Source organism: Carassius carassius, chromosome 6, assembly GCF_963082965.1.
Source record: "Carassius carassius chromosome 6, fCarCar2.1, whole genome shotgun sequence".
Classification (NCBI taxonomy): domain Eukaryota; kingdom Metazoa; phylum Chordata; class Actinopteri; order Cypriniformes; family Cyprinidae; genus Carassius; species Carassius carassius.
The window spans coordinates 14,670,309-14,687,830 of NC_081760.1; the positions used below are offsets into that span (position 1 = coordinate 14,670,309).

Sequence of the window (17,522 nt, forward strand, 5' to 3'; positions counted from 1 at the left end):
CAACATTCATGTGGTTGACTGCATTCTGCTCTTCTCCGTTCCAAAATATCATTAAATTAATAATTACATCTAATACAGGCTTCAAGATTAATAGGCACTTTCCACAAATAGGGTACAAAATAGGGTTTGAAATGCTGAAAGATCTTGCTCGTCCAGCTCAGGAGGTCAAAGTAAACATTAGATGAGCTGCTTTATTTCAAATTTATTTTAGTTATTTAAATAAATGTAAAATAAATGTTTAACATTAGAAATTTTAAACTATTACATATTTTTAAATATTATAAATACAACCCGATCTCACGGCAATTCGTACATATTTTGCGAAGGGGGCTTATTCGTACGAATTTGTACGACCACACTTGTACAAATTCAAACAATTTTTGCCAAATCGTACGTATTTTACGAGTTGCACAATTCGTATTAATTTGTACGAATGACCTACACCTAACCCCGCCCCTAAACCTAACCGTCACTGGGGTTTAGACAAATCGTATAAAATCGTACGAGTGAGGTCGTACAAACTCGTACGAATAAGCCACCTTGTAAAATACGTACGAATTGGTCGTGAGATAGTGTTGTATAAATAAGATGTTTTTCTATATTTAAACGAATATCAATTCAACAGATGTTGTATGATTTTCACTAGACCTAGAGGCACAACAGGCCTAAATCACAATTTTGAAGGGTCGCTACAAACATTTTGTGTGTTTAAAACTAGCTGCTTTGAATTCTAGGTTAATTTAACAATTTCTCTAACTAGTTCTTTATGAATGTATTGCTGCAAATAAAAGTATCAGGACATTTGGACTCTTTTTGTGGAAAGTGTCGATAGCGTTTCATGACGAATACTGTTCCCAACAAATTCAAAGCTATTCTAAAGCAAATCCCATGATTGTTTAACTACATTATTACAAAATACATAAGTCAGTATTTGCAACATTCTATATCAAGGTGCTAATTAAAAACCACAACATTATTTGTAGTGTGCATTATTATAACACAGCAGTTTTGCAAATCAAAACAGACACAACATTACAAAAGAAAAGTGCTTCTCAGCATCCTGTTTGGCTTTCTCAAGAAAATGTCCCTCAAACTCTCAAAGTAAAGCCCCCCGTTGCTGCAACGGCACACTCACACACATAGATCCCCTCATGAACATTTCAAACCTCGACCTCTGATAGTCTCTCAGAGGAAACGCCACCCTTTGCTGACAGCGGGCCATTTGGAAGAACAAAACTAGCTCATTCTTGCTCTTTATTAAAGTAATGGCAGTTTAAGACATCAGGTTCTATATGTGCAAACTAATTGGCGAAACCGACACGATCAAGTCTCTCGCGAACAGCGCCAAACTTAGAATGAATTTAAAACATGCGGGGAAAAGAAAGACCCAAGTATGGTGCATTTTTTTAACCCCTTTGACCTTTTTTACAGTTTCTTTTTTGTATTAATTTATCATAATCGTGTTGAATTAAGGCGTTCACACACTAGACAAAGCTTTGAGTTTTGCAATCCATTTTTAGAGGGAAACGTCTGATCATAAGTGGGAAAACAGCGGAGTGGATTTCGCCTCACTTGAAATTCCAAGAGCTCAATGGATAGTAAAAACCTACTTTTGTTTGCATATCGCAACATCGCTTTCACAAACCCTTATGCTCTTTTATCTACGGTATGTTCAGAGAACATTCACAAGTTAAAGTTTTGCAAAATGATTGCAAAAAAATGGAAAGTTCCCTTAATGCTTTCTATAACATTCGTTTTAACCAAGAAATGGGCTGCTAACAAAATTATCTTCTAAGAACGTTATAAATACATCTTATATTCTATGCTAATGCTTTGAGAACGTTATTAATGGCCAGATAACTTTGAACAAACATTCTATTAATGTTACTGGAAGAATGTTTGCTCTTAACCTTGACTGAACCTATCCAGAACATTCTGAGAATGTTCCCTTTTAGCTGGGTATGTTGGATGCTTCTTTCCAATTGAAATCAATGAATTTGTAGGATTGTCTAGTGTTTAGACACCATTCACGTGTGCATGACGTGTATGGACATCACTTTAGTGAAGAGCTCCATGTTGTACCCCTTTGAAAACCTTATGTGGCTCCTGATTGTGGGGTTATTGTATATTGCAGGAAGAGCAGCATGGGTCTTCCTTATCCGGCTGAGAGGAATAGTCCATCTGTCTGACTATCTCCGAGAACAGTTCGTCCACCATGGTTTTGCTCTTGGCCGATGTCTCCATGAATGGGCAGCCCCATTCTTCAGCTAGAGCTTGACCCTCGCTTGATGAAACCTCGCGCTCATTGTCCAGGTCCACCTTGTTTCCCACAAGTATCACGGGCACGCGCTCATACCTGTGAACATACATGACTGGAGAATGAGTGAAATGTTGTATTTCAGCACTATATGCAATAAATAACAGTTGTTTCCAAACAGGTTTTCCTAAGAGTTCTACTGCACCTTCTGCCCTTGTTTGCCATTGGTCAGGCAAACAGATAGTCTCACCCCCAAACTCATGTAATTGGTGGAGTCAGAAGTTGACAAAACAATGTTGTAAAAAAGTTAACTACCAATGAGTGTGTTTACATGCACCCTCATAATGTGATTATAATTTGATTTTGGCAATATTGCGAATAAACTTTACCTCATGTAAATACTTTGAGTCAAATAACGTGATTAAGCTCCTAACTGTGGCTAGCATAATTATATTAAAATGTGTGGTGTATGCCCATTTAAATCTAAATAAACAGGCATGTAAATGTATTTATCGCATGAATACAACTCTGACAAAAATGTGCATATGATTGGCGAAAGATTTGGCAAACGCTCCAACTCGTATTCGTGTTTTGGCACAGGAGAGCTTCAAAGATATCTATTTACAACACGTTTTTGGAGCATTGAACAATGTAGCCAATCTTGAATGCAATGGCCAATCAGAGGTGTTTAAGTTCAAGCATCCCCTCACCGCTCAAAACTTGTAAAATTACATTTAATAGCAAATAGATTTGCACGTGTCACGTAAACATCTTACTGAGATTCATTCCTTATTCTGATTATTGGAAATAATCACATTATTGGTACACATGTAAACAAAGTCAATGACTAACTAACAGCCATGGGCGTGGTAGTGGGGGGAAAAGTGAACCTGACTGCCCAGGGCCCCGTCTAGGGAGAGGGCCCTTTGAAATCCTATAAAAAAATTTTGTACATTTTTTTATTTTTTTTGTAGCCTAATTCGAATTAATTGGGCCCTCCAATTGATGTCATTATTCATTTCAAAATATATTGATAACACCAGCTGAGAGAATGAACTCAGTGCCAGACACTCTGGACCCCCCCCCCCCCCCCAAATGGTTTAGTCCGCCCATAGACGGCAGCCGGCAGCAAACAAGTAACGCAGTGAGTCTTGAGCGGTCTAGAGCCTGGGAGCCTGATCATGCTGTGCAAAAAAAAGCCCAAATCGGGCTTTCAAAAAAAAAGAAAGACGGGAAGGAAAAAGAAAGGAGGCAGAATGAGGGGAAGCAGCTGATGACTGCTTTCTTTCCAAAAGGTGAACTGAGTTTGCTTGTTATGCCCCTACATCCAATTAAAGTTAACTTAGTCAACTTCAGACAGCTGCTGCTAATGTATGTATGCTAATGTTAAATCTTTAGCTTAGTTTGTCAACCAGGCTGCTTGTCGCTGTAAGTAAATTATGGGCCAGGCCTAAGGTCAGGTTGCCAACATTAACCAGTTTCAGAAACAAACCGTGCTGTGCTTAAAAGCTATAGTCAATGCTCAATAAATTCATGATGATATCAAAGCCAATGAATAGGGTTGCAAAATTCTGGGAATTTTCAAAGTTGGAAAATTTCCATGGGAGTTAACAGGAATATAAGGGAATTAATGGGAATTTACAAAACTGAAAGGTTATTCCTTTATAGTTGACATTTTTTTTTCATTATGGCAGGCTTAGCTTATTTGATTGGTTTCTGAGGGTACAGTTGTCTCGTGTTCTCCTGTTCAAAAATAAATGTTTTTAATTTAAAACTTGCATCAGTATCATGGATCAAAATGTTAGTACACAAACGAACCCGATGTAGCCTAAGGTTTAAAGGTATTTGAGCACAAGTAGGCCAAATGCATCAATTCAGGTGGTGAATGAAAGAACCAGTCATTACTATAATCTGATTTGATTATAGATTTAAACACTATTTATACTTGTTTATATTCAAATAATAAAAAAAAAAATTCATTCAAAATTGAATTTTCATTTTGCTAACCCGCATCGTACAATGGCATGTGTAGGGGGCCCACTGACATTGAGAGTATACAGGGCCCAGAATTTGGTGCTACGCCCCTGCTAACAGCGAATATGAACATTAAATTGGAACACAAAAAAATATATATTTCACAGACTCTGAGTCAGAGCTATTGATCTGTCAGATGCTCGAGAAAAACGAGGCTCTTTAGAGAAGTGTGTGTCCTACGCTCATCAGACCAGATGAGTCATGAAAACCAGACTGAATACAGAGAGCGGAGGAGTACCGGTTTGATATCAGCTCTAATAAAAGGAGGAAGATCTTCAGTGACTGTAGAGTGTGATGGGTTACACCAGACTGAACATCTCAATGACTGTAAGAGGAAAACATGACTGCTCTTTTTAATAGCTTGTTAAAATTAAAGCAATATAGTTCAGCCAAAAAATAAACATCCTGCCATCATTTACTTGCATTACTCTAGTCTTCAGTGTCACATGATCCTTCAGAAATCATTCGAATATGCCGATTTGCTGCTCAAGAAAAATATATTATTACTATCAATGTTGAAAACAGTTTTTGTGGAAACAGTGACGCATTTTATTTTGCAGGATTCTTTGATGAGTAGAAAGTTCAAAAGAACAGCATTTTTTGAAAAATAATATTTTTACTGTCTCTTTTGATGAATTGAATGCAACCTTACTTCTATTAGTATAACATAATTATATTAGTTTAACATGAGCAGAGAGCAGAGCAACAGACAATCACTAGCATCATTCACATCATGTTATTGCATCTTACATTTCAAGCCCTCGGCTAATATTCGTTGTCACACTAGTGGGACGTTAGCGAGGTGTGAATGGTGAGTGGGTGTAAAGCGGCACACAGATGAAATGTCATCTATTGGTGGCGAACAGGAGAAGCGCTATTTATATCCAGACTTACACAAGGGAAATCTAAAGCTCTGCAAGGAACGCCTGTTTGAGCAGGTCTGGGATCCACTCATGACCATATGCTTTTCTATTCGTCACTATTTATTAGATAGCTCAACACGGTGCCGCCTTAAGCAGTGGGAAACCCAGGCAATCTGAATCAAAAGAGTTATGGTAACAATTAATTGTTATTTTGAATGCTTACGTGTCGTACATTGTGTTTGTACACATTTTATGTGCCGCTAATGAAGAAGAGCAATAAAGCCGGCTGGGAAAAATCCTACCCATTCAGCCAGTTTATGGATTCACATGAATCAATCTTTTGCTCTTTTTCTTTTATAAGTACTCAAAAAAGTGAATTTATAAAAAAAATTTGATCAAACAATTCTCTTTTTATATTGTGTTATTTTATGTATAAGAATTTAAATTATGTCATATATTTTAAATAAAATCATATACTTTAATTACAATTAGAATATTTAATAAATTATATATATATAATTTATATAATAATGAAATATTATATAAACAATCATAATAATATATTTATAATTTTTATTAATTAAATATTTATATTATTGCATATTATAATGAAAAATAGGTATTATAAAATGTATTTTAATTACTTTAATTAAACTGCACATTTTAAAAAGTAATATTACATATATATATATATATATATATATATATAACAAAATATATTTTGATTAAATAATTAATAATATTGATATAACATGTAAGACAGACACAAGCTAACCATATTGTTGTTGTTGTGATTTACAGACAGACTTGTTTTTATTCACTTCATATATTGTTGCTTGGTGACATTTTCCAAAATGTCATGCCATGCATTATAATCTTTATTTCTTATGAATTACAATAATTTAATATGGCGACAAGATAAACATAGCAGCACTAATTAAGTGAATGTAATTATCCTGGAGTCTAACGAAGTGCAAGCCTTCATGACCCACAACATCTGTTAGAGGACCACTGAAGCATGAGTGTCTGCTCTTATAGTGCTGAGCACGTGTCACACAGCGATTATGATGGAGCCATGAAATGCACATGCAGATGACAAGGTGCTTTTGACAGCTGCTCAATAGCTAATTATTCTTTTATGCTACTATTGCTTATTGCCTGAAACCACACGTCGTGGCACACACTTTACTGATTCAAAGTAAACAACACAGGCTGTAACTTTACAATCAACCAAATTGAATGCAAAGCATCAAATACATCTGATTACAAATTTATCCTAAGATTAATAAAGCACCCTGCAAGAGTTAAAAATGTTGAACTTGAATTAATTTGAAATAATAATTTCAAAATAATATATTTGATCGGTAACACTGATGGAAAGTGTAGAAGTAAAATAATTTAAAACTTGATTAAATGTAATTGTCACAACATGAGTGTGGTAAATATAAATGCTTGATGAAGAAAAGGATGAATAACAGTATTTAAGATGACATTGCACCCCAAATCATCACAGACTGTGGAAACTTAACACTGGACTTCAAGGAACTTGGGCTATGAGCTTCTCCAGCCTTCCTCCAGACTCTAGGACCTTGATTTCCAAATGAAATACAAAACTTGCTCTCATCTGAAAAGAGGACTTTGGACCACTGGGCAACAGTTCACTACTTCTACTTCTTAGCCCAGGTAAGACACCTCTGATGTTGTCTGTGGTTCAGCAAATTCCTTGACACATCTGTGTATGGTGGCTCTTGATGCCTTGACCACAGCCTCAGTCCATTCCTTGTGAAGTTCACTCAAACTCTTGAATCTATTTTGCTTGACAATCCTCATAAGGCTGCGATTCTCTCAGTTGGTTGTGCGTCTTTTTCTTCCACACTTTTTCCTTCCACTCAACTTTCTGTTAACATGCTTGGATACAGCACTCTGTGAACAGCCTGCTTCTTTGGCAATGAATGTTTGTGGCTTACCCTCTTTGTGAAGGTTGTCAGTGATTGTCTTCTGAACAACTGTCAGATCAGCAGTCTTCCCCATGATTGTGTAGCCTAGTGAACTAAACTGAGAGACCATTTTGAAAGCTCAGGAAACCTTTGCAGGTGTTTTGAGTTGATTAAGAATCATCACAATTAAAAGAACCAAGACTTATCCTACTTTAGTCTGTGTGCATTTAATTTATTTATTACACAAGTTTCACAGTTTGAGTTTAATTACTGAAATAAATTAACTTTTCCACAACATTATAATTTATTGAGATGCACCTTGGTTCCCTTAGAAAAAAATCGAATTTAGGGGCAAAATATCGTGTTATTGGCATTACTTCAACCCCCGGACATGAAAAGCAACTCGTGGTAACAGTGTTGAAAAAACCTGGCAAAACTGATCAATATAACTGTGATGCAGCACTGAGAGATCTAAAATTTTCTTTTTTTTTACTGTCTGTCTGTCAGAAACTGATGGCTGCATTGCTCCATCCAGCACATTGAAGGCCTCGCCGGAGCAGTTGCCCAGTAACGCTTCGACCCCTGGCACTTACGAACACAAAAACAGATGTGAAGTCTCCAGAGACCCTGCTGGAAGCTATGCATGCTGGGATGCTTTTGGTCATAAATGCTGGTAGGACCACATACTGGTTCAGAGACAAACAACTTAGTTGTTAATAAAAACAGAGAGGGGAATGCTTTTTCCAAAGCGTTCCAAAATAAAAAGCTCTCTCAGAAATTAAAAACAGAATTGGCTGAATAAAGTCCAAAAATATGAACTAAACACATTGTTCACAAAGTAAACTACTAGAAGAGTAAATCATTGTGAGCTACATACCTTATAGAAATAACAATTACGATATTTATATTTATTTAATAATTAAATTGAATTGTATATTAATTAAAAATATATTTTTTTAACTAAATGGACAAAATGGAGACTAAAATGTGCCATAGAAATAATAATAATAATAATATTTAATATTTAAAAATATGTTATATTTTTACTGTTGAGAAATATATAATAAATGGACAAACACATAAAACAATATAACCACTTAAAAACAATATAAAGTCCTTGAAGTGACATGAAAATACTAGAGCTAGAACAAGAAGAAAGTAGAAAACTATCAAGCCGAACCAATTTTAAAGTCATACAACATCTATAATCAGCCTCGGTGAAAAGAAAGAAAGGAAATCTTCTGTTCAGAGTGACAGAGAAGACAGATGACTTGATGTTAATACGCTGCAGCTTCGCTTGCGGTCACAGCAGTGCAGCAAAGCGAACAGCCAATTGGACCAGGTTAAAAAGCAATCATCAACTTCAGCGGCTCTCCTAACACACACACACACACACACACACACTCCATGTGTTTCAGAGCTATGAGAATGTTTTGACACTAATCTAAGATCCATTTCTTCAGTCCCGACTGTATCAGCAAAAAAACGGAATTGAGATGAGTGTGAATTGTCAATATCTAGCAGCACGAACAGCAGGTTTCTCGTGGTAAACCCTCAGGAACACAATCTTATTTTCCATGAAGGAAGGACTCACGAGACGAAGTCGCTGCAGTCTGCATGAAGACAATATCTCTTTCACAAAACTGTCATTAGACACCATATGTGTTAAATTCAATTAGTTATAAAAATAAATTGTAATGTTTTCCTGATTTTGTAACCTGTTTTTTAATTGTACAAGCCAGAATGCATGAAATAGCATTAGACCTCCCTTTAAATTTTACTTTCAACAACAGTTTTGTAAGATGCAGCCAACAAATGCAGTGAGCAGTGCTGTCCTCGAAATCACACTTAACAGATAAAAAGTTAGTGTGACAAAGATATCGCTTTCCTCAGTGGACATTCAAACTGATGTTTTATGCTGAAAATGAGATTGAGTTGAAGAATGAATGCAGTATCAGATGCAGGTAATCACACTCGTCCATCAATCTCTTTCTCATAATATATATATATATCAAACTATACAGCAAGATTCAAAACACAAAAGACACATTAAATTGATCAAGAGTGACAGAAATGTAATTTATAATAAATATTTCTATTTCAAATAAATTTGGTTCATTTGAACTTTGAAAAATCTTGAACTTGGAAAAATAAATTGAGCAGCACAACTATTTTTAAATATAAAGTATTTATATTGCAGTGTTTGTTGTAATCACTTTCATTTGTGATACATTTAAGAAAAAAATGATGCAGACAAATTTTTTATACAGTGATTCATCAATATTAAAATGAATTACAACAACAACAAAAAAGATTTGTACACAAATCTCGATATGCTTCAGTGATTAACTACTATCGTTATTTGTATTGCTTTAGAGACATTCTGTTAGGTCTAAATGGAGTCTGAACACCTGCCATTCATGCTATCAATGCTTTTAGACACATTTTACAATACGTAAATGCTTTTCACAGCCTTCCATACTCAGAGGTGACACAGTGCACAGATTGAGTGTGGGATGCGCTGTACGTTTTTTAAACACCTACTGTAGCTAAACTGAATATGATAATGTGTGATTTGCTCTAAATTTATTAAAGTATGTTTAGCCTTAGATTTAAAGCAGATGAAGGACGGATCCGCCCACATTTCCTCTTCTCAGGCTCTCACTGCCAGAAGTCAAGTGTGGCTTTGGGTTAGTGTGCGCTAATGCAGTCATGATGTTTCTTTGGCTTCCACCAGCACACAATCTCATTTATATTTTGGTGAGTGTGCAAATCTCACCAGTGTTACTGTAGTTACCATCCGCCGTCTCAGCATGTATCTGCCTCCTCCTGCAGATTAACGACCTGTGCCAGAGGTTTAGAGGGTTTTTGCAGGTTCTGGCATGAACCGGCGCCAATTCAATTCACAGAGAGTGAGATAAAGCTGCAAAAACATAATGTGTCCATCCTGAATGTATTTAGTGGCTGGGATCTCCGCAGGAATTTCATCACGCCTTCGATTTATGTTTTAATTTTATGCACTTTATGTGATTTCCTACAGAACTGTGTAAGTCTCATTTCGTTCAGCACATTTTCTTCACATAAAGTAAAATAATTTAATAAATAATTTATAAAAAGTAATTGTGAGCTTATATCAATTTTTTTTTCTCACAATTCTGAGATTTTAACTCAGAATTTCAAGAAATAAACTAATTATGATGTGTAAGGTCAGTACTGTGAGATATAAACTCAGAATTAAAAGATAAAAAAAAGATTTTCTCTGAGCCTTGAAAGAACTGTGAGACAAAAAGTCACAAACTTTTTTATTCTTCGTTGTGTTGCGGAAACAAACAAACAAAAAACTGAATTGTGAGATGTAAACTTGAAATTCAGAAAATAAAAAAAATAAAAACTGTACTTTCAACTATGCATGCAAATATTGCAAAAAAAAAAAAAAGAACCTTTTCAGGCAACCTGCAGCTTTGATGTCTCATGACTTAATGTTTTGTCTATGTGTGCTTTACCTAACAGTCTGTTTTTAATTGCTCTGTTCTGTATGTCTCGTTTATGAAAGCAATGTGTTCAAACCCCTTTTAAAGGCTGATCTGGAAAAACACAAACAATACCGCATCTGTTTCTAGGCCTTAGGTTAAATTATGGAAAGATTTGAATAGACGCGGCCTCCCATTGGACTTATTATTAACGGCACACTAAAGATACACCACTATATTATTCAACACATGCTCAAGTTTTTCCATCTGCTTAAAACCTCAGAAAGTTCAGCTCATGTAGAGGAAACTAACTGCCTGCATTCTTCAGATTGAGTTTACTGTGGCAGTACCATGGTAAAATTACAGTAATGCAATGGTTCTTTAATAGTATATACCACAATACTGAATGACTACCATAATCATATAACACTACAAACAAAGTACTGCGGTGGTACCATGGAAAATGATGCTATTAGATGCTAATACCATGTGTCCAAAAACATGCTATTACTATGGTTTCCCAAGTGGATGATTTTCACCTCGAATTTAAACTACAGTGCCAGTCCCTTGGAAAACAGATGTTTATACCATGGTGCTTTAAAATGTCCACAAACATGGTAATACCATCATTTTCCACAGGTTTATTGTTTTTACCTTGATTTTACAAAAATGTACTGTGGCAGAACTTCTGTAAATGATGATACAGCGTCACCTCAATATTTACCATAGTATATGACCAAAACATGGTAATATTGTTTTCTGTATGTTTATTGTTTTACACCTTGAACTTACAAAAAAAAAAAAGTAGGCTACTGTGGCAGTACCATGGTGAAAAGTGGGTTCAGATGCTAATTTCACACTGTTAAAAAAGTCCGTAAAAATACAGTACAATATACCGTAATAATTTAAAGGAATTGTCCGTATTTTCTTTTTACAGGTGTTTCTCCATAATTTTTTAAATTACGCTTTGCATTGTGGGTACAAGAAGTTTAGTCGACAATCTGCGCGAAACCAGTGCTTGAGCAGGTGCCATTATTCACGAAAATAGTCTCGGTCAAAATCTCATTTTAAAGTCGGATTTAGGATTTTGAGAATGGTTCTTACTCTTCCTTTGTAAATTATGTTTTTTAAATGTAACAAACTGTAACCTTAACTTACTTGCTGCCTGGCTTGTTTGGCAAATGGATGTCAGAGCCGTCGCATTCAACATTTTCAGCATACCGTCACATCTTAACGTTACTCGACGTGGAGGTACGTGTTACAGTGCACTCTTTTAGTTTTATAAATAAAGGTTTATTAACTTTTTATTGTTGTTAATGCAGTGTAACGTTTTTTGTTAATGAGCATCTCGTAAAGCATCCGGCATATTAACGTTACTGAGGTGATATTGAGCAGCTGTGATAACGTTAAATCTGAAGTTCGGTAACTTACAACTGTGTTTAGAGCGCTTTATGCCTTCAACAGGAGCTGGCAGAGTAATGGGCAAGAAAAGAAGACACCATTAACGTTATGACTTTATGTTTTAAAAGAGATTATACGACCAGGAGAAGATCTGACATCATGGAGTTCTTCAAGAATAACACACCTTTTCTGCCGAACGAGGAAACGTTAGGTTTAGACATTTTATCGGCTTGTTTATGTTAAACACACACACTCGATAAGTTAATTCTGTAACTTTACTGGCACACTGTCCGTGAACGCGCAGAGAATGCCGCTTCAGAGAGCGCGCCAGGAGCGCATCGAGTTCTCTCTCACTTACACATACAAAAGCATGCGAAATTGTCAAAATGAGAATTTTTGGCGAGTGAGAGTCTTAAATAAGTCTTGACTGATGTTGGGTCTGTGTCAGATGTCCGTCGATGTGAGTCATGTTTTAAAGGGACAGTAGTTCATGACATTCATGGTGTTTCTTTTCGTTTTCTTTTCTAAAGGCAGGTCATAATTGCTGCTGTACTTTGCATCCCAAGCACCCCCTGCATTCTTATCATGGGTTTGTATTCTGTTTTATTTATTAAGTTTTTATTTATGAAAGCATATGGGTAGCAAAATTCATTTAGAAATGTAATATGCAAAATGGCAATGTGTTTCTGTATTTTGATGTACATTTTCCCATACAAATGTTTAATATTTAGTGCAAAATGAAAAATCTATTATATAGTTTACATTTGCCATTTCCTACACTAGCTTTAATATGCAAAATAAAAAGATATTTTAATGCTTTATAAGTTGCAAAATTCAAATGAACATATATTACACAAATTGATTAGATATGGTTAATATGTCCAAGCAAAAACTGTAGTAAAATTATAATTTAAATGCAGTTTTTCCTAAATAAATTTTGACTTGGGAGTAGAACACGTGGGATTGCATTTTCATCATAATACAGCATGATAATTGTAGCAAAATACAGTGAGAATTTCAGAATGCATTCTGAGCCAAAGGTGCTGCAAAGTGGTGTTTTAAATTTATATTATTCTTAGTGCATTGAAGAAGTGGATTGACACTTACAAGATGTTTCAATTGCACTTTCACTTAATACCTCGCGATGAATAAATAGTCAATGTGGATTTGAAATGCATTTGAAAATGCAACACGCCCCTGGCTTTTCAATCGTTAGGCTACATCAAGATGGGGCTCGGCAACAGGACACACAATTAGTCAATATTCAGTCAACCAAACGCTCTCCACACTGACTTAAACTAAATTCATTGCAGGGTATTAAATGAAAATGCTATTGAAACGTCTTATATGTAAGAGTCAATGCATTTAAGAAAAATAAAGATTAAAATCATTTTGCTGCACATTTGGCTCAGAATGCATTCTGAAATTCTCACAGCATTTTTTGCTACAATTATTATGAGGTATTATGATTAAAATGTGTTCTTCCCTCAAGTCTAAATGCATTTAGGAAAAATGGCAATTAATAATAATTTTGCTATAGTTTTTGCTTGGACATGTTAAACATATCTAATCAATTTGAGTAATACATTTTCATTTTAATTTTGCAACATAAAGTGTTTAAATGTTTTTAATTTGCATATTAAAACTAGTGTACAAAATGGCAAATGTAAATCATATAACAGAATTTATTTTGAACAAAGTTTTGGACACATGTATGGTGAAATGTAAATTAAAACACAGAACTACATTACCATTTTACGTATTGCATTGCCATTTTGCATATTTCAAAATGCTACCCAAATATTTCCATATTTATTTATCATTAGGGATGTACAACACTGACAAAAAAAAGTCATTGAGTTGTTTATTCAGTTAACTTGGTTAGTGAAGTTGTTTGTGTAGGAAAGATTTAATCAATGTTTGGAGTGGCTTTCTGAATTTACAATGTGTTGTTTATAATTTCTTTGTTTATTGTTATTGGTGATTCCAGATTGCTGTCATACAAGTTCAGATTTCCTCCCCTATCGAGACTGAGCTACACATTCCCTTTGTTTTATTTGAAACATAAACATCCGGAGGAGAATGGCACCTACACTGGAATTCATACAAATGTAAGGAACATATCTAATGAAACTGAGTATAAAGCATTTTATGTTGCCTTTTAGTGCAAAATAATCAAAGGGTTAGTTCAGTAAAAAACGAAAATTGTCATTAATCACTCACCCTCATGTTGTTCCGAACCTGTAAGACATTCGTTCATCTTCAGAACACAAATTGAGATATTTTTGATGGAATCTGAAAGCTTTCTGACCCTGCATAGACAGCAAGGGCCCTACCACGATCAAGGCACAGAAACATAGTATAAGGACATTGTTAAAATGGTCCATGTGACATCATTAGTTCAACTGTAATTTTACAAAAATATTATTATTATTTTTTTTTTTATAAAAAAATACTTTTTGTGTGCAAAGTAAACAAAATTACAACTTTATTCAATGATTTATCCTCTCCTGGGAGAGTCTGCCACCATTAACTAGAGTACCACTATGGATGCGTGTGCATTCATTTGCCAGTAAACAAGGTGCAGCGCATGCAGGGTCTACGTCAACAGCACCACACACATTCCCCATGGGTCAGAGAGCTCTCGGATTTCATCAGAAATATCTTAATTTGTGATCTGAAGATAACTGAATGACTTAACAGATATTTTATAAGCAATGTTTAAACTGGAACTTAATAGTTCAATCTCAACCTGTTCTGCATGTTATTCTGTACTTTTTCATTCATTTTCATTTCTTGTCATTAACAGTCTTCCTGTGAAGAAATCCTGAACGAGCGTCAAAGGTTCAGATGAAGGCAATCTACGCTTCCAAGGCTCATGTATGAACTACTTCTAGATTCTGTGTAAATTAGAGTTTTTTTCAAATCTCAATTTAGGACTTGGACTAAAAATGCAGCAAAAGAAAAAGTAGTTTCCTCAAACGGGCACATGGCAAGAGATACTAAATGCACACAAACACTTGGAGCCCTATTCTTAATTTGGATTGTACAGTTTTCTTAGTTTAACATTGAAATGTCAGGTATGAGTGCATAAATCTTTGTTCTTTATTTTCAAATGCTGTACAAGAAAGTTTTTTTTTTTCCCCGATGTTAATTGTAGATGCAGATGATTTAGCATGAATAAGAGGTTAGTAATCTAACTAGGGTTAGTTCACCCATAATATTATATGAATAATCTCATTCCAATCCTGTTAGACTTATGTTCATTTTTGGAACACTAATGAAGATCCTTTTTAATGAAATCTGACAGCTGTGCTGTATTGGACGTTGAAATGGTAGTTGCATAGGCTGTCAATTGAGCGACAGAAAGCACAGAGATTTCATTAAAATACTCTTCATTTGTGTTTCAAAGATGAATGGAAATCGTATGGATTTGAAACGGTGTGAGGGAGAATAACTAGTGACAAAATTCACATTTTGTGCTTTTTAAATAATGTTGTGTTCTATGGGAAAATGGTGTCATTTCACTTGACTATTGACTATAAGTCTGTAGCAATTGTTAATGATAACAGCCCTGTCTTTGTATTAATTTTTACCCCATGTATTTGAAAATGTATTCTTTGTGACCACTGTTTGGTGTAACACCAATATTGTACAAGTACCTGTTCATGATTTCTTTTTTCTGCATGTTGCTGTTTAAACTAAAAATTGTCTATAATACAAACATTTGCAATGGTGCTTTTCAGATTGTTAAATTGATGTCATAATATTTTTGTCTTCACCTGTTTAAGGCAAATAAAAGCTACTGAATGCATTTTTAAGAATGTTCACATGAGGTAAAAATAAACCATGTTCAATTTGTACATATTGTGCTGGATTTATTTGCTACAGAAGAGGCCTATGCCATATATATATATTTTTTTTTAAATCTCTGCATAATGGATTTTCCATTTATGGTACGGAAGAAAATGTTAATCTACAGAAATTTCCGTTTGAATGTTGAAGGAAGTGTCTGTAAAGTGTCCGTAAATTTAACAGAAAATGTCCTGGTAATTTTCTGCCAGTACATTATCCATTTTTTTACGGAATTTTTTTTACAGTGCATGGTACTTTAGTATTTGTCTAAAAAACCTAAATACCATCATTTTTTAAGTTTATTGTTTTTCATCTTGAATCTACAAAACGTACAGTGGCAGTACCATGGTAAAATTATGGTAAAAGCCTCAATAACAGTGTTCGGCTGCATTAAGAAGCAATCAAAAACAACAAAAGAGCATAAGTACTATAACAAGTCTCAGTTAGCTTAAACAGAGTACACATAGCAAGGGCTTTTAAATAATATAATAAATAAAAAGAAAACCGATAGAATAGAAAAACAATAGAGCAAACTAGTGTTAAGAGGTTATCATGACACCTCTAATATCATGACACTTTAATATTAACTATGATACAAAAACAGTGCTGACTTGCATTTCCATAAGTTAAAAAAATAAAAAACACTGTGATAGTACCATGGTAAATTCTAGCATCATAATGCCATGGTACAGCAATATGCTTCAAAGAATACTGTGCATGTGCTAATATTACAGTAGCAGATGGTATTACCGTCATGCGGACCTCTAAGAATACAGTGGTAATATTAGCCGTAGTATTTGTCTTACCTCTTCACCCTGATGATCTGATCTCTCATGGGCTTTATATCTTGGAAGCTCTGCTGGTTGACCATGCTGTAGACCAGGATGAAGCCCTGGCCGTTCTTGATGTAGAGATCCCGCATGGACGCGAACTGTTCCGTACCGGCCGTGTCCAGGATCTCCAGCACCGACGGCGACGAGTCCACCTCGATCTCCTTGCGGTAGAAGTCTTCGATAGTCGGGTCGTACTTCTCGATGAAGGTCCCGGTCACGAATTGGACAGTGAGAGCGGATTTCCCGACCCCTCCGCTGCCGAGCACCACCACCTTATATTCGCGCATTGCGCACGGATCCGACCCCGACGTGACGCGCGTAATGCAACCAGCTAACAGTGTCCAAGCCGATCAGATGCGACGGGAAACTTGCCTTGAATATTGCAGAAGTCGAGCAGACGCGGAGCCATTGCTGAATTGCAACACTCACCATAGAGAGAGACGCACAAAGAGCCAATGCGCGGGCTTCATGGCATCTCTAACAACGTACAAAAGCCGGAACCCAACAGCTGCTTGAAGAAATAATATTTTAAAAGCCTGCCCGAAGTATTTGCGTACATATTAGGTAATAAAAAACGCCTCGAGTCCCTTCAAAGACGAGCATATAAGGCATCACGCGTCCCCTCCGAGCGTCATTTGGAGATCCTTAGGACGACGCTGCATTCCGGAATAGCTATTCTGCATCTTCCAGGATCCTCAACCGCCATACTCTCGGGCGGAGACCATCTAAAGCCAGACCACACCGTCTCAGCCCAAGGATAGGAGTTTTATAGCGGGATTGATGCGCTGAGCGATCAATAGGCGCAGAGGAGAACTGTGAGCCACGCCTGCTTGGCTTAATAAGGTAATGATCAACGTGGTGAGCGGGCCTTC

General features: G+C 35.7%; 1 protein-coding gene across 1 annotated transcript; it reads right to left on the reverse strand.

Moving 5' to 3' along the window:
• Positions 1-1,936: 1,936 nt before the first annotated feature.
• Positions 1,937-17,388, reverse strand: LOC132142402 (ras-related protein Rap-2a-like). The gene is made up of 2 exons (XM_059552224.1): positions 16,624-17,388; positions 1,937-2,356 (listed from the first exon to the last, which is right to left on the reverse strand). Exons 1-2 carry the CDS (start codon positions 16,935-16,937, stop codon positions 2,119-2,121), a joined length of 552 nt encoding a protein of 183 aa, XP_059408207.1. The 5' UTR covers positions 16,938-17,388; the 3' UTR covers positions 1,937-2,118.
• Between the last annotated feature and the right edge of the window lie 134 nt (positions 17,389-17,522).

Bases quoted from the DNA above. Each gene is read 5' to 3' on its own strand.
- LOC132142402 (XM_059552224.1), bottom strand. From the start codon at position 16,937: ATGCGCGAATATAAGGTGGTGGTGCTCGGCAGCGGAGGGGTCGGGAAA. The intron at 2,357-16,623 runs GTAAGACAAATA...GTATGTTCACAG, and splicing joins CAGATCATCAGGGTGAAGAG to GTATGAGCGCGTGCCCGTGA.